Source organism: Pristis pectinata, chromosome 10, assembly GCF_009764475.1.
Source record: "Pristis pectinata isolate sPriPec2 chromosome 10, sPriPec2.1.pri, whole genome shotgun sequence".
In the NCBI taxonomy this organism is placed as follows: domain Eukaryota; kingdom Metazoa; phylum Chordata; class Chondrichthyes; order Rhinopristiformes; family Pristidae; genus Pristis; species Pristis pectinata.
The window spans coordinates 100,890,202-100,913,858 of NC_067414.1; the positions used below are offsets into that span (position 1 = coordinate 100,890,202).

The 23,657-nt window shown below is 60.5% G+C and overlaps 1 protein-coding gene across 1 annotated transcript in view; it reads left to right on the forward strand.

Moving 5' to 3' along the window:
* The window catches only part of klc1b (kinesin light chain 1b), a 46,252-nt gene extending 27,383 nt beyond the window's left edge, over positions 1 to 18,869 (forward strand). The window contains 12 exon segments of the mRNA XM_052024948.1: positions 207 to 438; positions 2,034 to 2,121; positions 4,338 to 4,439; positions 5,331 to 5,504; positions 5,874 to 5,973; positions 6,469 to 6,521; positions 7,147 to 7,214; positions 7,741 to 7,849; positions 8,456 to 8,608; positions 16,253 to 16,377; positions 16,859 to 16,916; positions 17,413 to 18,869. Coding sequence (XP_051880908.1) covers positions 207 to 438; positions 2,034 to 2,121; positions 4,338 to 4,439; positions 5,331 to 5,504; positions 5,874 to 5,973; positions 6,469 to 6,521; positions 7,147 to 7,214; positions 7,741 to 7,849; positions 8,456 to 8,608; positions 16,253 to 16,377; positions 16,859 to 16,916; positions 17,413 to 17,499 — 1,349 coding nt within the window. The 3' untranslated portion in view covers positions 17,500 to 18,869.
* Positions 18,870 to 23,657: the final 4,788 nt, after the last annotated feature.

Consider the following 23,657-nt stretch of genomic DNA (forward strand, 5'->3'; position numbering starts at 1 on the left):
CAGTCTGTGGGTCAGGGGTAGGGGAGAAGGTCCATGAGTCAGGGGGTAGAGTCTGTGGGTCGGGGTGCAGGGTCCGTGAGTTGGGGCGGTGGGTCAGTGGGTGTGGAGAGGGTCTGTGGATCGGGGGGTTAGAGTCCGTGTGTGGGAGGGTGGGGGTCTGAGGGTCCAGGATCCCGTCCCTCACCCCCTTCCTCCCTCGCCCGCAGCAGCCTCACACGCCCACAGCAGCAGTGCAGTAGCAGCAGCGCAGCAGTGCGGTTACGAGATCCCGGCGCGCCTGCGGACGCTGCACAACCTGGTGATCCAGTACGCCTCGCAGGGGCGCTACGAGGTGGCTGTGCCGCTGTGCAAACAGGCGCTGGAGGACCTGGAGAAAACCTCGGGGCACGACCACCCCGACGTGGCCACCATGCTCAACATCCTGGCCCTGGTGTACAGGTGGGAGACCCCTCACCCTCACCCCCTCCCCCTCCCCTCCCACCCTCCCCCTCACCGCCTCAACCTCCTCACAGCCTCACCCTCCCCACACCCCCACCCTCACCCTACCCACACCCCCACCCCCTTACCCTCCTCCCCCTCCCCCTCCCCGCACATCCATTCCCCATCCCCACTCCCCCTTTCCACACCCCCAAACCTCTCCACAAACCATCCACTACCCCCACCCCCCTCCGCAAACCACCCACCCCTCCCCCACCCCCCTCCGCAAACCACCCACCCCTCCCCCACCCCCCTCCGCAAACCACCACCCCTCCCCCACCCCCCTCCGCAAACCACCCACCCCTCCCCCACCCCCCTCCGCACACCACCACCCCTCCCCCACCCCCCTCCGCAAACCACCCACCCCTCCCCACCCCCCTCCGCAAACCACCACCCCTCCCCCACCCCCCTCCGCAAACCACCCACCCCTCCCCCACCCCCCTCCGCAAACCACCACCCCTCCCCCACCCCCCTCCGCAAACCACCCACCCCTCCCCCACCCCCCTCCGCAAACCACCACCCCTCCCCCACACCCCCCTCCGCAAACCACCCACCCCTCCCCACCCCCCTCCGCAAACGCACCACCCCTCCCCCACCCCCCTCCGCAAACCACCCACCCCTCCCCCACCCCCCTCCGCAAACCACCCACCCCTCCCCCACCCCCCTCCGCTAACCACCCACCCCTCCCCCACCCCCCTCCGCTAACCACCCACCCCTCCCCCACCCCCCTCCGCAAACCACCCACCCCTCCCCCACCCCCCTCCGCAAACCACCCACCCCTCCCCCACCCCCCTCCGCTAACCACCCACCCCTCCCCCACCCCCCTCCGCTAACCACCCACCCCTCCCCCACCCCCCTCCGCTAACCACCACCCCTCCCCCACCCCCCTCCGCTAACCACCCACCCCTCCCCCACCCCCCTCCGCAAACCACCCACCCCTCCCCCACCCCCCTCCGCTAACCACCCACCCCTCCCCCACCCCCCTCCGCTAACCACCCACCCCTCCCCCACCCCCCTCCGCTAACCACCCACCCCTCCCCCACCCCCCTCCGCTAACCACCCACCCCTCCCCCACCCCCCTCCGCAAACCACCCACCCCTCCCCCACCCCCCTCCGCTAACCACCCACCCCTCCCCCACCCCCCTCCGCAAACCACCCACCCCTCCCCCACCCCCCTCCGCAAACCACCACCCCTCCCCCACCCCCCTCCGCAAACCACCACCCCTCCCCCACCCCCCTCCGCAAACCACCCACCCCTCCCCCACACCCTCTCTGCTAACCTCCCCACCTTGTTCTCACTCTCTCCCTCCCTCCACCCCTCAACCGCTCTCTAACTCTGTCTCCCCTGCCCTCAACCTCCTGATTCTGTCTCCCTCCCTCTCTCTCCCCCACCCTGACCCCTAGCCCCCACCTCTCTGACCCTGTCTCCCTCCCTCCCTCTCTCTCTCCCCCACCCTGACCCTCAGTCTCCCTCCCTCCCTCTCTCTCCCCCACCCTGACCCCTAGCCCCCACCCCTCTGACTCTCAGTCTCACTCCCTCCTCCCTCTCCACACAGGGACCAGAACAAGTACAAGGAGGCCGCACACCTCCTCAACGACGCTCTCAACATCCGGGAGAAAACACTGGGCAAGGACCACCCAGCCGTGAGTGCAGGCGGAGGGGCAGGAGGGGGCGACGTGGGGGAGGGGGTGGGGGTGGTGGGGGTAGATGGGGGTGACCTGGGGACACCACTCTTTCGTTGGGGCTATGACACCGGCACTGTCCCAGTCCGGCCCCACCCAGGCCGGACACGTGGGTCCCAGTCCTGGCTGTCTGGGTTTTGGGGGGGTGGGTGTTGGGGGTGAGGGATCTGATGGTGGCAGTCTATGACTGTGGTCCCTGTTGCCAGCTGGAGGAGGCGCTGACGAGAGGGTGCCCAGACAGGACCTGGGGAGATGATATTGCAGTCACAGAAGGGTGGGTGAAAGAAGAGCAGGACTGGCCGCTCGACAATCCAGGTGTGATGGGGGGGGGGCGGCGGTAAAACAGGAGGGGCCGCTGCAATATTGTTTGGGGAGATCATTGCACTACACAGAGGGCAACTCCCCATCAGCACCCTCTGCCTCCACACCCTCCCTGTGACGGGGCGACCAGAACTGCACACAGTGCTCCAAGTGTGGCCTGTCCAAAGCGTTGTACAGCTGCAACGTGACTTCCTGACTCTTGTACTCAGTGCCCTGGCTGATGAAGGTAAGCATGGCGTTTGCCTTCATCTACTTGTGCAGCCACTTTCAGGGAGCTGTGGACTTGGACCCCGAGATCCCTCTGAACATCATTGCTTGCTAACGGTCCTGTCTCGTGGGAGTTGTGGGAGGCGAGTGCAGAGATTGCAGGGCCCTGGCAGAGATATTTTAAAACGTCCTTAGCCACGGGTGAGGTGCCGGAGGACTGGAGGATAGCGAATGTTGTTCCGTTGTTCAAGAAAGCCTCTAAAAATAAGCTGGGAAATTATAGGCTGGTGAGCCTGACGTCATTTGTGGGTAAGTTATTGGAAGGTATTCTGAGGGACATGATATACAAGTATTTGGATGGACAGGGCCTGGTTAGGGATAGTCAACACGGTTTTGTGTGTGGCAGGTCACAGCTAATCAATCTTACAGAGTTTTTTGAGGAGGTTACCAGGAAGGTTGATGAAGGAAAGGTGGTGGACATCGTCTACATGGACTACATGGTCACCTACCTACAGGAAAGATGTCAATAAGCTTGAAAGAGTGCAGAGAAAATTTACACAGATGTTGCTGGGATTTGAGGACCTGAGTTATAGGGACAGGTTGAATAGGTTAGGACTTTATCCCCTGGAGTGCAGTAGAATGAGGGGAGATCTTACAGAGGTGCACAAAATGATGAAGGGTATAGATCGGGTGAATGCATGCAGGCTTTTCCCCTCAGGTTGGGTGAGACTAGAACTAGAGGGCATAGGTTTAGGGTGAAAGGTGAAATACTTAAGGGAATCTGAGGGGAAACTCTTCACTCAGAGGGTGGCGCGAGTGTGGAACGAGCTGCCAGCGGACTTGGTGGGTGCGGGTTCAATTGTAACGTTTGAGGGAGGTTTGGTGGTCCATGGATGGGAGGGGTTTGGAGGGATATGGCCCAGGTGCAGGTAGATGGGACCAGGCAATAGATCAGGTCAGTGCGGACAGGATGGGCCGAAGGGCCTGTTTGTGTGGTGTGGTGCTGGATGACTCTATTTACTGAAGAGCATGATATTGATCAGCGGGAGAACTGGGCAACACAGGTGGAACTTCATGCTGACAAGGGTCAAGGTCCGATCAGGGGTAGGGCATTGGGAGTAAATGGCAGGGCCCTGGGGATTGTTGATGGACAGAACACCCTTGGAGCACACGGATCCCTGAACGTGGTCGCAGCGGCAGATAAGGTGGGGAAGAGGCAGTGTGGCAGCTCTGCTTACTGCTTTTGACTGCACTGGAGAGGCTGCCGAGGAGATGCCGCGAGGTGTTGCCTGGGGTGGAGCAGTTCGGTCACGAGGAGAGGCTGGGTGTATTTCCCCTGGACCAGCGGAGGCTGAGGAGGACTTGATGGAGGTGTCCATGGTGATGTGAGGGATAGACAGGACAAATAAGAATCCTTTCCCCATGGTGTGGCCTCTGGTTAAGGGAAGGGGTAAGAGGTTTGGAGGGGATCTGAGAAAGAATTTTTTCCCCCAGTGGGTTGGAATCAGGCACTGACCCCCCCTCCCCCCCCCCAAACCCCTGGCCCTGGCTCGGCCCCTCCCGCCGTGGGTGACCCGGCAATGACCCCCGACCCTGGCTCGGCCCCTCCCGTGGTGGGCGACCCACATTGACCCCTTCTCTGTCGACAGGTGGCAGCCACCCTCAACAACCTGGCCGTTCTGCATGGGAAGAGGGGCAAGTACAAGGAGGCCGAGCCCCTGTGTAAGAGGGCGCTGGAGATCCGTGAGAAGGTGAGTGGGGGGGCAGGAGGGGTGCAGGGTGGGGGTGAGGGCAGAAGGGGTGGGGTGGGGAGGGGGGAGGGGCAGAGGGGATGGGGTTGGGAAAGGGAGTGGGGGGATCGTGGTGGGGAAGGGAGAGGGGGTGGGCGATCGGGGCAGGGTGGGGAGGCGAGGAGGAGTGGGATGGAGGGGCGGGAGGGAATCGGGGCGGGGTGGGGAGGGGGTGAGGGTTTGAGGGGGTGGGGGTGTACAGGACAGCTCAGCTGGGCGTGGTGAGCCTGGCTGAGGTGGAGGGGATGTCTGGGCTGGCTCTGGTGGGTCGGGACTGGTGGGTGGGGTGGGGGGGTCAAAGCTGTGTTTATCCCCACCGTGGGTCAGTGTGAGCTGGGGGGGAGCAGGAGCCAGGGCAGTGGGGGACCTCTTCCTGACATGGTGGGGTTAACAACGGGGGTCAACAACGGGGGTCAGGCAGCCGTAGGGGTGGGGTGGGGTATGTCTGCTCTGACCAAGGGTGGGGTGAAGCGGGCTTGGGGAAGGGGAGACCCCACACTGTGACTGGGGAGGGGAGGATTGGGGGGCTTCCCGGGGTGGGAACCACCTGCCCCGATGGGAGTGGTGGGGTGGCGGGCTGGGGAGGGGTGACGGTGGGGGGGAACAGGGTGGGGTGATGGGGGAGGGGTGCAGGATGCACTGGGGTGAGTCGGGGAGGGTTGGTGTGACGGTGGGGTGGGTCACAGGGTGGGTTCCCAGCTGCCGTGACTGGGGAGGGGCGGGGGTCACAGGTGGGGTGAGAGGGTGGGCTGGGTTGGGGTGGGTTCATAGGTGGGGTGTGGGGAGGGGAGGTGAGGGGGGGGTGATGTGCGGGAGGGTCCCACTGCGGTGACGGACGGCCCTCTCCCACAGGTGCTGGGCCGGGACCACCCTGACGTGGCGAAGCAGCTGAACAACCTGGCGCTGCTGTGCCAGAACCAGGGCAAGTACGAGGAGGTGGAGTACTACTACCGGCGCGCCCTCGACATCTACCAGAGCCGCCTCGGCACCGACGACCCCAACGTCGCCAAGACCAAGAACAACCTGGTGAGGGGGGACCCACGGACCACCTGGGGGTGGGGACCCATGCACCACCCGGGGGTGATGGGGGGGGGTGGTGCAGGGAGTGAACACAAAGCAGAGGCGTGGGGAGGGGGGAGGGGAGGAGGTCGGGTGGGGAGGGGGTCAGGGAGGGGATGGTGGGGTTCGGTATCAGGGAATGGTTGTAGTTAGGGGTTGTTGGGGTTGAGGTTAAGGGTCAGGTCAGGGGTTAGAGGGGGTCAGGGTCTCTGGAGGGTGGGGTCAGGGTTGGGGGGGCTGGTGGTTGGGGGATGGTGAGTGTTGGGTTGGGGTCAGGTTGGGGTGGGAGGTTCCAGTTTGGGAGGGGTTAACCCTGCCCCCCTGCTCCCCCCACAGGCCTCCTGCTACCTGAAGCAGGGCAAGTACAAGGAGGCGGAGACGCTGTACAAGGACATCCTGACCCGCGCCCATGAGAAGGAGTTTGGATCCGTCAACGGTACGTCCGGCGCCGTGCACGGCTGGAGTGCCCCTCCCACACTCTCGCTGGAGTAACCCCCCACCCCACCCCACCATGTCCGGCGCTGCGCATGGCACCACCTCGCTAGAGTAACCCCACCCCCTCGCTGTCCAGCTGAGGTTCTCTCCCCAGCTGATTGCACAGTTCCATCCCACCCCACCCCCTCCCCAGTCGGGCACAAGCTGACGTATAGCAGGTAACACTGGTGTCACCGACGGACCAGGCAGTGACCACCTCCAGCAACAGGGTCCCACCTCCCCCTGACGTTGAGTGGCAGTCCCATCCCCGAGTCCCCCACCCTCGACAGCCTGGGGGTCACCGTCACCAGACCACAAGAGCAGGTCAGAGGCTGGGGGTCCCGTGGGGAGGGACTCACCTCCTGACACCCCAACAGCCTTCCCCCATTGGGTTGGGGGGGGGGGGGGGTCGGACGGAGCTGAGGGAGTGACTGGAATGTTGTTTTTGTTGCCCCAGGGGAGAACAAACCCATCTGGATGCACGCAGAGGAGCGGGAGCAGCTCAGCAAGGTGAGTCTGTCCACCCCCCACTGCCCCACCCTCCCACCACACTGCCCGGGTGCAGGGAGAGGGAGGAGGGTCTCTGGTGGTGGAGGAGTCCTGGATGGGGGAAGGGGTTCCAGTTCGAGGGAGGAGGGGTCCGGTCGAGGGGGGAGGGTCCGGTCGAGAGGGGTGTGGTCCTGGGGTGGGGAGTGTCCGGGGTGGGGTGGCTTGGTCCCAGATAGTTGTGGGGGGGGAGTGGTCCTGGATAGGGGGGGATAGGGTCCCAGGCAGGGGTGGGGGGGACCCGGGCAGGGAAATGATCCCAGGTGGAGGGGATGTGTGGGGAGGGGGTGTGAGGGTGGGGGTCCCGGGCGGGTCTGGGACAGGGGAATGACCCCGTGGGGAGGGGTTGTGAGTGGTGGGGGGGGGGGGTCCAGTGGGGAGGGGATGAGAGGGCGGGGTCCCGGGTGGAGGGTGTGTGAAGGGAGGGGGTCCCGGGTGGAGGGTGTGTGAAGGGAGGGGGTCCTGGGTGGAGGGTGTTTGAAGGGAGGGGGTCCCGGGTGGAGTGGGTGTGAGGGCGGGGGTCCCGGGTAACCCCGGGACAGGGTACGGCAGACCCGGCGCCCCGTGTGACCCCGTGGCTGTGTTCCAGGCCCGGCACAAGGACAGTGCTCCCTACGCTGAGTACGGCGGCTGGTACAAGGCCTGCAAGGTCAACAGGTGAGGACCACCAATCAGAGCGCGGCCCACGACCAGAGGACCAATCGGTGGGGAGGGCGCGTTGCGTGGCCAATGGGAAGTCACCCCGTCAGTGACGGGATGGGAGAGGAGGCGGGAGGGGAGTGGAGGGAGGAAGGGAGAGGAGGAGGGGCGAGGGGAGAGGAGGGGCGAGAGGAGGACGGAGTGGAGGGGAGGAGGGGCGGGGGTGGGGGAGGGGAGGGGCGAGGGGAGGGCGGAGTGGAGGGGAGGAGGGGCGGGGGTGGGGGTAGGGGAGGGGAGGGGAGAGGGGTGGGGAGGGGAGGGGAGAGGGGTGGGGGGGGGGAGGGGAGGGCGGACGCGACGGGGCTCAGCCCCGGGTATGGGGTAAGTGCCGGGCAGTGCCTGTGCCACATGAACCCGCGCTGTGATTGGTCAGGACTTGAGCGGGCACTAAGCCCAAGTGGCTGCAGCCCTTCCTCGGGGATTGCCCACCCTGATCCCCAGCCTCCGCCAGTGCAGAGTCGCACTGACCCAGTCTCTCTCACAGCCCGACAGTCAACACCACGCTGAGGAACCTCGGAGCCCTGTACCGGCGTCAGGGCAAGCTGGAGGCTGCCGAGACCCTGGAGGAGTGTGCCACCCGTTCTCGCAGACAGGTACTACTCTCGGTGTGGCCCCTACCCCGGCGTTATACAGCGACGGACCCGTCCCCGCCGGTACCGTACCTCGGCGTTATAGAGCGACGGACCAGTCCCCGCCGGTACCATACCCCGGCATTATAGAGCGACGGACCCGTCCCCGCCGGTACCGTACCCCGGCATTATAGAGCGACGGACCCGTCCCCGCCGGTACTGTACCCCGGCGTTATAGAGCAACAGACCCGTCCCCGCCGGTACCATACCTCGGCGTTATAGAGCGACAGACCCGTCCCCGCCGGTACCGTACCCCGGTGCCGTACATTAACAGACCAGTTCCTGGGCATGTTGCTTTGGGAGTGTGGCTGCCGGTTGTTTCTCTGTAATGCTGCACGTTGTGGGTTGGAGGGAGTGGTGCGGGGATTGTGTCTGCTCACTGTGCCTGCTGTAAGCTCTGTGACACTGACCCTCTGTCTCTCTCTCTCTCTCTCTCTCCCCCCGTGCTCCCACTGCCACTGTAGCCCAGCACCGTAAGTGTCCAGCTCTCAGTTGTTCAGTGCCGACTTCAGCTGTGTGTTTGTGGGGCCGAGCGTAGGCAGTGACTCTCTCCCCCTTTCTCTGTCCCAGGGTCTGGACCCCATTCACCAGACCCGCGTGGTGGAGATCCTGAAGGATGGTGAAACGGTGGAACGCCGGCGCAGCCTGGTGGCCAATCCGGTGAAATACGAGGGCGGCTCGGAGGGCAGCGAGGAGGTCAGCGTTGGAGTGGAGTGGACCGGGGTGAGTGTGGCCTGGGGAGAGTGCCAGCCCCAGGGCTCAGGTTGGGAGCACAGACTAGTCCCATTCCCCCTCGGAGCGGGGCTGCGGGGTCGGAGGAATGTCAGGAGCTCGGGAGTCGGCAGGCTCACCCTGTCCGCTTCTCTCTGTCTGTCTGTCTCTGCCCCCCGCCCCTCCACTGTCAGCTAGTGAAGGTGTCCCAGGACAGGGGTCCCTGCTGGGGAACGGGTGAGGGAGGGGCTGCCCATCGCTGGGCTCCCTCCTGTCCCGTCACCGACGGATGGTGGCGTTACGGTTCAGCTGTCTGATTCTACCTGTAGCTACACCCACACTGTCGCCTGTCTGACAGCTTGAAGGGTGTGTGACAGTGACTCCCCTCCTCTCCCTCCACCTGTCCTCTCCTTGCCGCTCCCCTCCCCTCCCCTCCCCACACCTCCCTCCACCTGTCCTCCTCTCCCCCCGCTCCCCTCCCCTCCACACCTCCCCCCCCGTTCCCATCCCCCCCTCACTGTTCCCTCCCACTCTCTGACCCCACCTCCTCTTTGGTCGGAGGCCCCTCCTGTCCCCTCCCCACTCACTGCCTCTACCCCCTCACTGTCTCCTCCCTCCCCTCCCCCCTCACAGCCCCCTTCCCTCAGTGCCCCCCTCCCCCTCACTCCCCCCCCACTCCCGCAGGCTCCTGTTGGATTTATTCACTACCTGTGTTTTCTCTGCTGTTTCTGTTTGTCTGCCAGAGCCAGTGAGCAGCCCCCGCCCCCCGGATGTGTGTGGTGCCTCAGGCTCTCTGCCAGTGACCCCCCTTCTCCACCGCCCCCGCCTGCCCGCTGCCTCTCTCTCGCCGCACGGACTCTGCGGACGCGCCCGGTCCCCGCCGGATCCCGTGCTCTGGGCCGAGGAGCTCCCGTCACGTTTGCCGTCGGCTCCCCTTCTGCAGGGAGCAATGGGGATCCCCCCCTGTCTGCAATGCGTCGGGAGGAGGGTCTCAGGGTCTGCTGGTGATGGGACCTCTGCCTGCCACGCCTGGGGAAGGGGCGGAGGGGTGGGGGAGGGGGTAGTGTTGAGTGTTGTGTCCCACTGGAGTGTGAGCTCCCTTCCTTTACTGGTGTGTGTTGTCAGTGTGAATGTGCGGTCCTGTGTGTGTCTCAGATCACTGGCTGGTCCGGGGAACGGTCTGTGGGGGGATTCACCTACCTGGGGCAACAGAGTGACCACAGTCCTGGCCAGCAGCTCCCCAGCACCCAGACATCTCCCCCAGGTCTGTCAGCAGCTGGTCACCAGCACCCAATGTTTGATGGGACGGTGTAGAGGGATCGTCACCCTGTGTCTGACCCCGGGAGTGTGTGACGGGACAGTGTAGAGGGAGCTTTGCTATGGGTGTGACCCCGGGAGTATGTGTTGGGACAGTACGGAGGGAGCGTCACCCTGTGTCTGACCCCTGGTGTATGTGATGGGACGGTGTGGAGGGAGCGTCACTGTGGATGTGACCACACACCAGCCCAGATGAACAAGACCACGGTCCACACCAGCTCCACCGTACAATCGAAGCTGCCCTGTACTTGACCTTGGTCCATCTCCCTGCCTGTTCCCACAACCCTCGAACACCCCACTCCAAAGAGTTACCTTGAACATATTGAGTGACTGGGCCCCCACACTGGAAAATTCCAACAACTCATCATGCCCCCCACCCCCCCCCCACGCACCACGCCTCCTTGTCCTGAAGCACCGCCCCCCATTCCAGAGAAGTAAACAACTGCAGACGCTAGAATTGTGAATTAAAATCCCAAGAATGCAGGAAGTCCTCAGCAGGTCAGGCAGCATGTGCAGGGAGAGAAACCGTTCACGGTTCAGATTAGTGACCTCTGCTACGCCCACAGCAGTGTGGATTCAAGGTCCCTGACCTGAAACGTTGACCCCAGATTCTCTCTCCACAGATGCTGCCCGACCTGCTGAGTGCCTCTCTGGGTTTTCACACTCCCCCACCAGGGGTAACCTCCCATTAGCACCCCTCCGCCCAGCCCCAACCGGATCTCCGCTTCTTCCTTGGGATTCTCGGATCCTCGTGTCCCGCGGGACGGAATCAGGCCATTCGGCCCAGCAGGTCCAGCAGCATACAGCCCACACACGCCCTGTCACCCGGGTCCTGGGGCGCACCGTCTCCAGGGAGGGCTGGGATGGGCTGGCAAGGGTGGTGGAGGACGTTTCCCCCCCCCCTCGCACGCCTCCCACACCAGGACCCCGAGAGCCAGCATCACGGGGCCGGATTGTTTGCTGACGCCGGAGGAGCTGGACCTCTCTCCCAGGCAGCCAGTTCCCCAGCCGCAGCCAGCAGAGGGGGGGGGTCCCGCGGAGAAGAGCTGCCGCGGTGAGCCCAGGCCATGGAGAGTGCAGCCTGCATAGTGTGGTGGGACATCCCGGAGACGGGAACCTGCAGCCCCCAGCGCTGCCCCCTCACCGACACAGTGCGGGGAGGGAGCGGAGTCACCCCCCCTCACCTCCCACTCCTCCAGGGATGCTGCCCTGGGGTGAGCTCCCTCCCTGGGACGTGGACGTCAGCTGCCCCACTGCCCCCGGGGAGAGGGGTCCCGCAGCACGCAGGCTGTCTGCCACGTCAGGGTCAGACCACCCCTCCGCCCCACGTCTAGACGGGGGCTGTCTGCCACGTCAGGGTCAGACCACCCCTCCGCCCCACGTCTAGACGGGGGCTGTCTGCCACGTCAGGGTCAGACCACCCCTCCCACCAACCCCTGGAATTGTGCAGGACCTAAGCACACACATGGTCCCGTTCCCCGGACCAACCCCTTACCCCTTTCCAGCCAGTGCCCTGCACAGTGAAGCCAAGGGTGGGTCTGATAGAGTGGCCAGTCAGGGTGAAGCACAGAAAGATCCCAGACATGGGTGTGGCCCCACCACCCTCCAGCTTGGACAGCAGCTCAACTGTGTGTGGGACAAGCTTGTGTGTGGAGGGCTGGTCGGTCCCCGAGGGTCTGCCCTCTGCTCCAGCCATGGTGGTCAGAGAAACACTGTGATGGGCGATGCTGTGTCCCTCTCTCTGTCACCGTCACACCTCTGAGTGCCTGTCTCTCGTCTCTCTCTCTCTACCTCACTTTCTCAGTTTCATTGCTCCTATCTCCCACTCTCTGCCCCCTCACCTCTCTCTGCCACCTCTATCTGCACCTCCGCTCCTTCTCTCTCCCCCGCTCCCTCACCCTCACCCCCTCTCTCCCCTCTCCCTCTCTCCCCCCTCACCCTCTCTCCCCCCTCACCCTCTCTCCCCCCTCACCCTCTCTCCCCCCTCACCCTCTCTCCCCCCTCACCCTCTACCCCCCCACCCTCTCCCCCCCACTCTCTCCTCCCCCCTCTCTCTGGTCTCTCTTTCCCTCGCTCTCTCTCTCTCTCTCCCCCTCCCCCCCCCTCCCTCTCACTCCCCTGCTCTCTCTCTCTCTACCCCCTGCTCTCTCTGTCTCTCTCTCCTCCCCCACACTGCCTCCACAGGGAAGGTTTGTCCCTCTGTGTGACCCTCTGCGGACCGCTCTGTGTTTTATTTCGCTGGCTGTAATGACCTGGATCTGAAATAAAAGTGACCTGCTCTGCGTCTCTGCCTGCTCTGCGTCTCTGCCTGCTCTCCTCCCAGTGTCCTGAATCTTCTGCCTCCCCCTCCCACACGGCGAAGAGCGAGTCACCAGGGCTAGAGGGGGTGAGGGGCTGTGGCAACATTGGGGGGGGGGGGGTGGGTACATGAGGACCAGTTGCCTCTGCCTGTGCTGATTCCTCCCCAGGCCACGGGCTGTGGGCAGGGGCTGACCCTTGGGGAGGACGCACTGCAGCTCTGCAGTCTGTGGTGTGTACAGCACAGGAACAGGCCCTTTGGCCCACAATGTTTATACTGAACACAAAAGCAGAGGAGATTGACCAGGATGCTGCCTGGATTGGAGAGCATGTCTTATGAGGATAGGTTGAGTGAGCTAGGGCTTTTCTCTTTGGAGAGAAGGAGGGTGAGAGGTGACTTGATAGAGCTGTACAAGATGATGAGAGGCATAGATCGAGTGGACAGTCAGACTTTTTCCCAGGGTGACAATGGCGAACATGAGGGGGCATAATTTTAAGGAGATTGGAGGAAGGTATAAGGGGGATGTCAGGGGTAAGTTTTTTACACAGAGAGTGGTGGGTGTGTGGAACACACTGCCGGCAGAGGTTGTGGGGGCAGATACATTAGGGACATTTAAGAGACTCTTAGATAGACACATGAATGATAGTGAAATGGAGGGCTATGTGGGAGGGAAGGGTTAGATAGATCTTAGAGCAGGATAAAATGCTGGCACAACATTGTGGGCCGAAGGGCCTGCACTATGCTGTAGTGTCCTATGAAATTAAATCCCTTCTGCCTGCACACAATCCACATCCCTCCCTTCCCTGCATATTTGTGCATCTAACAGCCTCTTAAGCACCTCTATTGTATCTGTTTAATACAGATGCAACATGACTCCTTTACTTTAATACTCACTGCTCTGACCAGTGAAGGCAAGCATGCCGTATGCCACCTCTACCACCTGATCTACGTGTGGCCCCTCTCAGGGAGCAATGGACTTGGACCCCAAGATCCCTCTGTACATCACTGTGAGGGCTCCTGCCATGAACTGTGCACGTTCCCCTTTTCTAACCTGGCAGTGCAGTGGAACAAGAAGACAGAAAAGTAGGAGCAGGAGTAGGCCACTCGGCCCCTCGAGCCTTCCCCACCATCGGTGAGCCCGACATCGCTGGTGGGAAAGTTACTGGAGGGGATTCTGCGGGACAGGACCTACCTGCATTTGGAAAGGCAAGGACTGATTAGGGACAGTTGCATGGCTCTGTGTGGGGGAAATCATGTCTCACAAATTTGACTGAGTTTTTGAAGAGGCAACCAAGAGGACTGACGAGGGCAGGGCGGTAGATGTTGTCTACACAGACTTTAGCAAGGCCTTTGACAAGGTCCCGTGTGTAGGCTGGTCCAGAAGGTTAGAACATACGGGATCCAGGGGGAGTTGGCCAGTTGGATATAAAGTTGGCTTGGTGGTAGGAGACAGAGGGAGTAGTGGAGGGCTGTTTTCAGACTGGATGCCTGTGACCAGCGGTGTGCCGCAGGGATCGGTGCTGGGTCCCTGCTGTCTGTCATCCACATTAATGATTTGGATGAGAATGTCGGTGGTGTGGTCAGTGAGTTTGCCGGTGACACCAGAACTGTCGGTGTGGTGGGCAGTGAAGGTGGTGTCCAAGGTTACAGCAGGATGGAGACCAGCTGGGGAAGTGGGCTGAGGAACGGCAGATGGAGTTTAACTCGAACTAGTGATGAATTTTGGGAAGTTAAACCAGGGCAGGATTTGCACAGTGAATGACAGGGCCCTGGGGAGTGTGGTAGAACAGAGAGACTGAGGGGCACAGGTATGTGCATAGTTCTGCGAAAAAAGCTACACAGGGTGGTGAAGAAGGTGTCTGGTGCACTTGCCCTCATCAGTCAGGGCACTGAGTACAGGAGTTGGGACGTCGTGTTACAAGATGTTGGTGAGCCCACACTTGGAGGATAGTGCACAGTTCTGGTCGCCCAGCTACAGGAGGGATGGCATTAAGCTGGGAAGGGTGCAGGAATGATTCACACGGATGTTACCAAGACTGGAGGGCTTGGGACATTAGGAGACACTGGATAGGCTGGGGTACTTTTCTCTGGATTGTAGGAGGCTGAGGGGTGACCTTATAGAGCTGAATAAGATCAGGAGGGGTGCACTCAGCCTTCCTCCAGGGAAGGGGAATCAAAAACTAGAGGGCACAGGTTTAAGGTGAGAGAGGAAAGATTTAAAGGGGACCTGAGGGGCAAGTTTTTCACCCAGAGGGTGGGTATATGGAGGAGCTGCCTGAGGAAGTGGTAGAGGCGGGTACACTTACAATGTTTAAAAGGCACTGGACAGGTTCATGGATAGGAAAGGTTTGGAGGGATACGGGCCAAACTCAGGCAAATGGTGGACAACTGGTTGGCAGCAACAGGTTGGGCTGAAGGGCCTGTCTCCATGCTGTACCACTCTACAACTCCTGGCTGATCTGCCATTCCCCAGAGCCCTCAATTCCCTCCTCTTTAAGTACCTCCAATGATCCAACTTTCTGGGGTGGACGAATGCAGACATCCACGAATCTCACCAGATCCAGTTCCGACACACCTCGGTTTTAATAACTGCCCTCCAACATGGCCCCTCAGGACCTTGTGTGTTCCAGTCAGATCGCCCCATGCTCTTCCCAACTCCAAAGAATAAAGCGAGGACGTGGCTCTAACGTAGGATCGGTGTGAAAGGGTAGATGATGGCCAGCATGGACTGGATGGGCCAAAGGGCCTGTTTCCATTGCCATAGCTCTTTATGAATTTGATTCCGTGACAACCCTCTCACCCCAGGAATTAGCCACTCCCTCACGGACCGGCTTCAATGCTGTGTATCCCTTCTTAAACAAGGTGACCAACACCATGCACGGCGCTCCAGATACGGCCTCACCAGCACCCTGGGCAGCTAATTGGTGAGTGCTTCACTGTTGTCACGTGTCCTGAGACACAGTGGAAAACTTCCAGCAGATCATTCCAAACATAGGTGGTACAAAGGGAAAGGTGATAACAGAACGTAGTGTTACATTTACAGAGAAAGTGCAGTTAGGTCGTCAGATAAGGTACAAGCACCACAACGAGGTGGACGGAGAGACTGTGACAGTTGTTCCTTCTTTCTCAGCTCCAACCTTCTCAACATGAAGGCTACATCAGCCCGTTTCCTTCCGAAGCACGGGCACCTGCCTCCTAACGTTCTCTGTAACTGTAACACCACATTCTGTGATCACTTTTCCCCTTCTACTACCTTGTAACTTTTTGTGATTCGTCCAGGGACGTTTTCACCCGTTCACTCAACCTGTCCACATCCCCATGTCCCCTTCACAACATGCCCTCTCATATTTCCACATCAGCAAAGCTGGACAGCCCGCACCCTGCTCCAGGCCGTCAGTATAAACAGCAAGCAGTTGAGTAGCAGGGTGATTCACAGAGTAATACAGCACAGAGGCCCAGCTCGTCCATGGTGCAATACCAAACCAGCCCCATTTGCCCGCGTTTGGACCGTCTCCCTCTAAACCTTTCCCATCCGTGTACCTGTCCAAATATCTGTTAGATATTGTTAGTGTAGCTGCCTCACCCGCTTTCTCTGGCAGCTCGTTCCATGTACTCACTGGTCACTGGAGTGCTCCACTCGTTACATCTCTGCAGCCATTTATTCCAACCCTCTTGTTTTCTCTGTGACAGTCGGTTCCCAATCCATGCCAACGCACTGCCTCCGGCACCGCGAGTGCACATCCCGTGCAGCCTCTGATGTGGCATCAGGTCAAAAACACTCACAGGTACCCCTCTGGCCTTCCCCCAGAGAACTCTGGCATGTTCATCAGACTGGGTGCAACACGGACTTGGTTTGATTCCATTCTGCCTGACCGGCCACTTTGACCTGGTCTGTAGCTCCAGCACCTCAGCACTGACAGACTGCAGCAGAGTGTGCTGGGACGTCCCAGCACAGGGTGAGGCAGCGTCAGGTGTACTGAAGCTTTGACCGGGCCGCGTGTGCCCGTCTCTCTCTCTCTCTCTCTCTGCTCCCCACCCAGGACGGCAGTGGCTCCCTGCGGAGGAGTGGCTCCTTTGGGAAGATCCGGGATGTCCTGAAGCGAAGCAGCGAGATGCTGGTGAAGAAACTGCAAGGGAACAGTCCGCCTGAGCCCAAGAACCCCAGGTAAAGGGGGGGCTCCTTCACGGGGCAACACAGGGGTGGGGGGGGCAACTCCCTGGGGCAGCACGGGGGAGGGGAGCTCCTTCCCAGGGCAGCATGGGGGGGGGGGGTTACTTCCTAGGGCAACACTGGGGGGGGGGGCTGCTTCATGGGGCAACTCCCCAGGGCAGCACAGGGGGGCTGCTCCTGGGGCAACATGGGGGGGGCCTCCCATGGGGGATTCCTCTCTCGGGTACAGTGGGGGAGGGTTCCCCTCCCTGGGGGTGGAGGAATTCCTCTCCCCGGTGGGGGGGGGAACTGTGACTAAAGCCACTCGTTTGTTGTCTGTCACCCTCCCCCCCCCCCCCCCCCCCATGTCTGGGGGGTTTACAGAGATCTGTCTGTCACCCTCCCCCCCCCCCCCCCCATGCAGGCTGGGTGTGGGGTGGGGGTGTACTGGGTAGGAGGTATCTCACTGATGATGACTCCCTCCCCCACCCCACAGCATGAAGCGGGCATCCTCCCTCAACTACCTGAACCGCACCAACGACGAGCTCTTCCAGGTACGGCCTGCGGGTGGGGGGAGGTGCTGGGCTGTTGGGGGGGAGGGGAGGGTGTTAGATGGTGGGCTGTAGAGGGCGGGAGGGGAGGGCAGATGGAGGGGGAGCAGTAGACGGGGGGGGGGGGACGGGGGGGCTGCAGGGAGGAACCAAACCCCAGCCAGTGACCAGAGAGCACGGCTGGGGGAGGGGGAGGTGGGGGGACAGGGCAGGGAGGGGTGGGGGAAGGGATGTGGGGGGAGGAAGAGGTGGGGGAAGGAATGGGGAGGGCAGGGGAGGGGGAAGGACAGGGGAGGGAGGGGCAGGGAAGGGTGGATGGGGTGGGGGGGCGTGGGGAAGGGTAGATGGGATGGACAGGATCAGGAGGGGAGGGGAGGGGGAAGGGAAGGAGTTGGGGGGAGCGGCGGGGCAGAACAGGAAGGGGAGGGGTGGACGGGACAGGGAGGGGGCTGGGACCCCGGGTGCTGCCACTAACGGACTGTCCCCCGGTCTCCCACAGGCCTCGAGTAACCTGGCCGAGTCGAGGGGTCTGAGCGCCAGTAACGTCGACCTGTCCCATCGCCACTCCCTCCTGGGGCAGAACTAGGTGGGGGGGGGGTGGGGGAGGGGGCAGGCAGCCTGACGGGGAGGGAGTCAGCCCCCACCTTTACCCACACCCACCCACCCGACCCCTCACCTGTAACCCTGTGACCATGGGTTCCCCCGGGGGGCTCCAGTTCCTTCCCACATCCCAACCACGTGCGGGGTCACTGGGGTAATCACCCCCCCCCCCCGTGTGTGGGTGAGGGGGAGAACCTGGGGGGAGTGGGTGGGGGCAGTGGGTTCGAGGGGAAATGAGTGGGGAAGCTCTGAGCCAGCATGGACAATGAGCAGAATGGCCTCAGCCTGTGCCGCAAGGACATGTGTCCCACCCCCTGTGTGAGGGGGTAGGGGGTCAGAGCTGGGGGTGCCAGTGGGACTGACAGAGGGCTCTGTGAGCTGGCAGGGAGCTCTCTCACTCCCAGGGGGAAGCTCCCTCACCCTCAAGGGAAACTCCCTCACCCTCAGGGGAAGCTCCCTCACTCCCCAGGGCCTGCACCTCACAGTCACTAGCCTCCAGTTCCTCGCCCTGTCACTGGGACACCAGTGTGGGGTCTGGTGCCCACTCACAGACCCCGGCCACGGGCTGCCCCACCACCCGATACCAACAGGGATGATGCCCGTGCTGCAGGAGGGCCACTCGGCCCGCGTTTCCCTGCAGCCCCTTCATCCCGTTCCCTTCCCCCTTCCCCTCGGCCCCCTCCCCTGGGTTCTGGAGCTGACACTCGGCCCGTGTGTCTGTGGGAGGGAGGGGCCACTGCCTGCCCCTCACGGTCTGGGTCTGGGTCTGGTGCTCCAGCCTGCTGCTGCCGTCTGATGTTCAGACACGTTTGACACTACAGTGAGCTGCCTTCCCCGAGCTGACCCTCGCCTGACACCCCGTGAACAGTTACCTCCAACGCAGGCCTGTGTTTACACCAGCCTAGCCCACGTACAGTCGCACACAGTCTGACCCTGGCTGGTGCACAGACCTGCATCTCAGTCACTGCAGAGCGATGTGACTGTGCCTGGCACCCAGCCCGGCTGCTGAGCCAGTGGGTAACCAGGGAGTGTGTGCTATTTCCCGTAGTCGTAGACCAAGTGAATGAACCTGATTTAAGTATTTCCAAGGCAATCCCTGTGTCCGGATATACTCAGCAGGCCAGGCAGCGTCCGTGGGGAAAAAGTCAACGTTTCTGGTGGATGGACTCGTGCGCAGGGGTCACAGACCTGGAATGTGCACGCTGCTCCCCTCCCCCCAGAAGCTGCCTGACCTGCTCACCGGTCCGCTGCTGCTTCTGCCTTCCAGTGTCTGCAGATGTTTGCTCTGGGTCGCAGTGCTTCTCTGATGCAGCCTTCTGTCTGCTTCCTTCAATAAAGTTTGATTTGAAAGGAGAACTATGTGACTGTCACTGTGGTCTCGGCAACCTGTCGGCTGGAGTGCGGCAGGAAATCTGGGAGCACTGGCAGCACACTGTTTACATTAATGGCCGGAGGGAGGAACGGTGGTGCAAGGTTTCCGCATCTGCGGGGACAGAAATACGTGGCAGGGCATGTTGTAGCGAGGATACTGTGGTCCTGCCACAGGGTACAGATCGACTGAGCAGATGGGTGAAGGACTGGCAGATGGAGTGTGAGGTCCCACACTTCGGTCGGTCAGAGGAGAGAAATGGCTAAATGGGGAGAGGCAGCGAGTGACCAAAATTCAGAGGTCTGTGCGACAGACGCGGAGGGTGCGACAGACAGACGCGCTTCCGGCGCCAACATAGCGTGCCCACAACTTCCTAACCCGTACGTCTTTGGAATGTGGGAGGAAACCGGAGCACCCGGAGGAAACCCAGGCAGATATACGGGGGGAACGTACAAACTCCTTACAGACAGCGGCCAGAATTGAACCTGGGTCGCTGGCACTGTAATAGCGTTACACTAACCGCCACACTGCCGTGCTGCCCGTAAATCTACTTGTTCTTGTGGGATCTGAACTCGGGTCACTGGGTGAGTCTTGAGGCTTTGGGTTAGCAGTCAGGTGACTTAACCATTGGACCATCATGGATGACTCCCCTACCCTGGGAAAAACACCGTGACCGTCCATCCCATCAATGCCCCTCATAATTTTAGTTGTATGTATTTTATATACAAGGTCATCCCTCACCCCAGGGTAAACAGTCCCAGCCTCTCCTTACAACTCAAGTCCTCCAGTCCCAGCAACATCCTTGTAAATGTTTCCTGCACGTTCTCTGGCTGAATCATATCCTTCCCCAATGGCCAGCAGGACATTGAGGAACAGCTATGCAGGCAGATCAGGGAAAGGTGCAAAATTAATAGGGTTGTGGGGGACTTCAACTTCCCCAATACAGACTGGGACCTCCTTAGTGCAAGAGGTTTAGACGGGGCAGAATTTGTTTGGTGCATCTGGGAGGGTTTCTTAAATCGGTGTGTGGATAGTCCAACGAGAGGAGGGGCTGTACTGGACCTGGTGTCGGGTAACGAGCCTGGCCAGGTGACCGACCTTTCAGTGGGACAACAGTGAGGGAACAGTGACCAGAACTCCTTCAGTTTTAAGACAGCCGTGGACAAGGATAAGTATGGACCCTGCGGGAGAGTATTAAACTGGAGCAGGGCAAATTACGGGAGCATCAGGCAGGAACTAGGGAGAGTTAATTGGGGACAGCTGTTTTTGGGCAAGTCCACATCTGACATGTGGAGGGTGTTTAAAGACAGAGTACAGGACAGGGATGTTCCAGTGAGAAGGACGGACAAGGATGGCAGGGTAAGAGAACCTTGGATGTTGAGAGAGGTGGTGAGTTTAGTCAAGAAGGAAAGTATGTAAAGCTGAGGAAGCTGGGATCAAACACTGCACTTGAGGATTATAAAGAAGCCAGAAAGGAACTCAAGAAGGGAATTAGGAAAGCCAGGAGGGGCAGAAAAAGTCCTTGACCAGTCAGATTAAAGAGAATCCCAAGGCATTCTACACATACATCAAGAGCAAGAGGATAACTAGGGAGAGGGTAGGGCCACTCAAGGATAAAGGAGGGAACGTGTGCCTGGAGGTGGAGGATGTGGGTGAGGTCCTAAATGAGAACTTTGCATCGGTATTTACCAAGGAGAAGGACGTGGAGGGGAGGGAGATCAGTGTGGAGTGTGCTGATGTGCTGGGGTATTTCGAGATAAAGGAGGAGATAGTGTTGGGTCTCATTAAGGTGGATGTTTTCAGGGCCTGATGGGACATACCCCAGGTTATTGAGAGAGGCAAGAGATGAGATTGCTGGGGCCTTGACCAATATCTTCATGTCCTCTCTCGCCACAGGCGAGGTCCCGGAGGACTGGCGAGTTGCTTCTGTTGTTCAAGAAGCGAAATAGGGATAATCCTGGAAACTATAGACTGTTGAGTCTCATGTCAGTGGTGGGGAAGCTACTGGAGAGGATTCTTAGGGATAGGATTTACTCACATTTGGAAAACCATGGTCTGATTAGGGACAGTCAGCAGGGCTTTGTGTGGGGCAAGTTGTGTCTTACTAACTTGATTGAGTTTTTGAGGAGGTGATGAGGGTGATTGATGAAGGTAGAGCTGTGGATGTTGTCTACATGGATTTCAGTGAGGTGTTTGACAAGGTCCCTCATGGGACCCTCATCCAGAAAATTAAGGTGCATGGGATCCATGGGGACTTGGCCATTTGGATTCAGAATTGACTTGCCCATAGAAGACAGCGGGTAGTGGTCGATGGGACTTCCCCGGCTGGAGGCCCATGACCGGTGGTGTTCCGCAGGGGTCCGTACTGGGACCTCCGCTGTGTGTGATGTATAGAAATGAGCTGGATGAAAATGTAGATGGGTGGGTTGGTAATTTCACAGACGATACAAAGATTGGTGGTGTGTGGATGGTGTAGATGACCGGCAAAGGATACAGCGGGATATGGATCAGCTGTAGATATGCGCGGAGAAATGGCAGATGGAGATTAATCCGGGCAAGTGTGAGGTGTTGCACTTTGAGAGATCAAATATAAAAAGACAGTACGCTGTTACTGGTAAGATCCCTAATAGCTTTGATGAGCAGAGGGGATCTTGGGGCCCAAGTCCATAGCTCCCTGAAAGTGGCTACACAGGTTGATAGGCTGGTAAAGAAGGCATAGGGCATGCTTGCCTTCATTAGTCCAGGCACTGAGTTCAAGAGTCTGGAAGTTATGCTGTAATTTTATAAAACTATAGTTAGGTCGCATCTGGAGTATTGCATTCAGTTCTGGTCGCCCCATTACAGGAAAGATGTCAAGCCTTTGGAGAGGGTGCAGAAGAGGTTCACCAGGACGCTGCCTGGATTAGAGGGCATGAGCTATAAGGAGAAGTCGGACACACTTGGGTTGTTTTCTCTGGAGCGACGGAGGCTGAGGGGAGACCTGATAAGAGGTTTATAAGATTATGAGAGGCACAGACAGTTGATATCTTTTCCCCAGGGTTGAAATGTCTAATACCAGAGGGCGTGCATTTAAGGCAAGAGGGGGTAAGTTTAAAGGAGATGTGCGGGGCAAGTGTTTTTACACGGAGGGCAATGGGTGCCTGGAATGTGCTGCCAGGGGTGGGGGGTGGAGGCAGATACGATCGAGGTGTTTAAGAGGCTCTTAGACAGGCACATGAATGTGAGGGAAATGGTAGGACATGGACATTGTGTCGGCAGAAGGGAGTAGTTTGGTTGGGCACTTTATTACTAATGTAATTGGTTCGGCGCAATGGAAGGGCCTGTTCCTCTGCTGTACTGTTGTATGTTCTATAGCTGGGTGACCAGAACTGCACACAGAACTCCAGGTGTGGTCTCACCAATGACTTGTGCAGTTGTAACACAACATCCAAACTCTTCTCAATTCTCCATCTGATAAAGGCATGCATGCCAACACCTTCTTCACTGCCCCGTTGAGCTGTGCCTCCACTTTCAGGGAACAAGGTACATCAACCCCTCGGTCTCTCTGTTCTGCAACACCTACCGCCCTGCCTGCCCCTGTCGATCCTCTTGGTCACATTTTCATAGAACTCAGTCAAATTCATGAGACATGAGTTCCGCCACACAAAGCCACACTGACTGCCCCAATCAGTCCCTGTCTCTCCAAATGCAGGTAGATCCTGTCCCTCAGAATCCCCTCCAGTAACATTCCCACCACTGATATCAGGCTCACCAGCCTGCAGTTCCTTGGTTTGTCCTTGCTGCCCGTCTTAAATAACGGTACAACATTCGCCACCCTCCAGTCTCCCGGTGCCTCACCCGTGGCCAACGATGGCACAAATCTCTGCCAGGACCCCAGCAACCTCCTCCCTCCCTCCCTTCCCACAACATCCTAGGATACACTTTATCAAGCCCTGGGGATTTATCCACCTTCATGTGCCTCAGGACTGCCAACACCTCCTCGCTGGTGATAGAGGCATGTTTCAGGACATGGCTGTTCCCCCCTCACCTGCCAGCCTGTGCTCCGCCCTCCCCGGGCCACCGCCCTCCACCCACCCCGGGCCACCGCCCACCCCGGACCACCGCCCACCGCCCTCCACCCACCCCGGACCACCGCCCACCGCCCTCCACCCACCCCGGGCCACCGCCCACCGCCCTCCACCCACCCCGGGCCACCGCCCACCGCCCTCCACCCACCCCGGGCCACCGCCCACCGCCCTCCACCCACCCCGGGCCACCGCCCACCGCCCTCCACCCACCCCGGACCACTGCCCACCGCCCTCCACCCACCCCGGGCCACTGCCCACCGGCCCCACCCACCCCGGACCACCCACCCCGGGCCACTGCCCACCGGCCCCACCCACCCCGGACCACCCACCCCGGGCCACTGCCCACCGCCCTCCACCCACCCCGGCCCGGCCATGCACAGATCTGCTCGCACTAACAGTGGGATCCGGCGGATCGGGGGGCCCTGCCCTGGCAGCCCCGGGACCCGGACCCGGACCCGGACCGCCCGCTCTCTAAATGGCGAGTTGTTGTTGTTGTTGTTGCCACGGATGTAAACTACATCCCCCAGGAGGCACCACGCCGGCGCCTGCGCTCTGACTCGGTGTGGGACTGCGCATGGGCAATAAGCCTTGTTTTGGCAATGGGTTACACACGGAGGGTAAAGTTGCGCAGGCGCAGTGACGGGTGTTGGGGCGGCGCAGGCGCAGTGACGGGTGTCGGGGCCGGGGCGGCGCAGGCGCAGTGTGCGG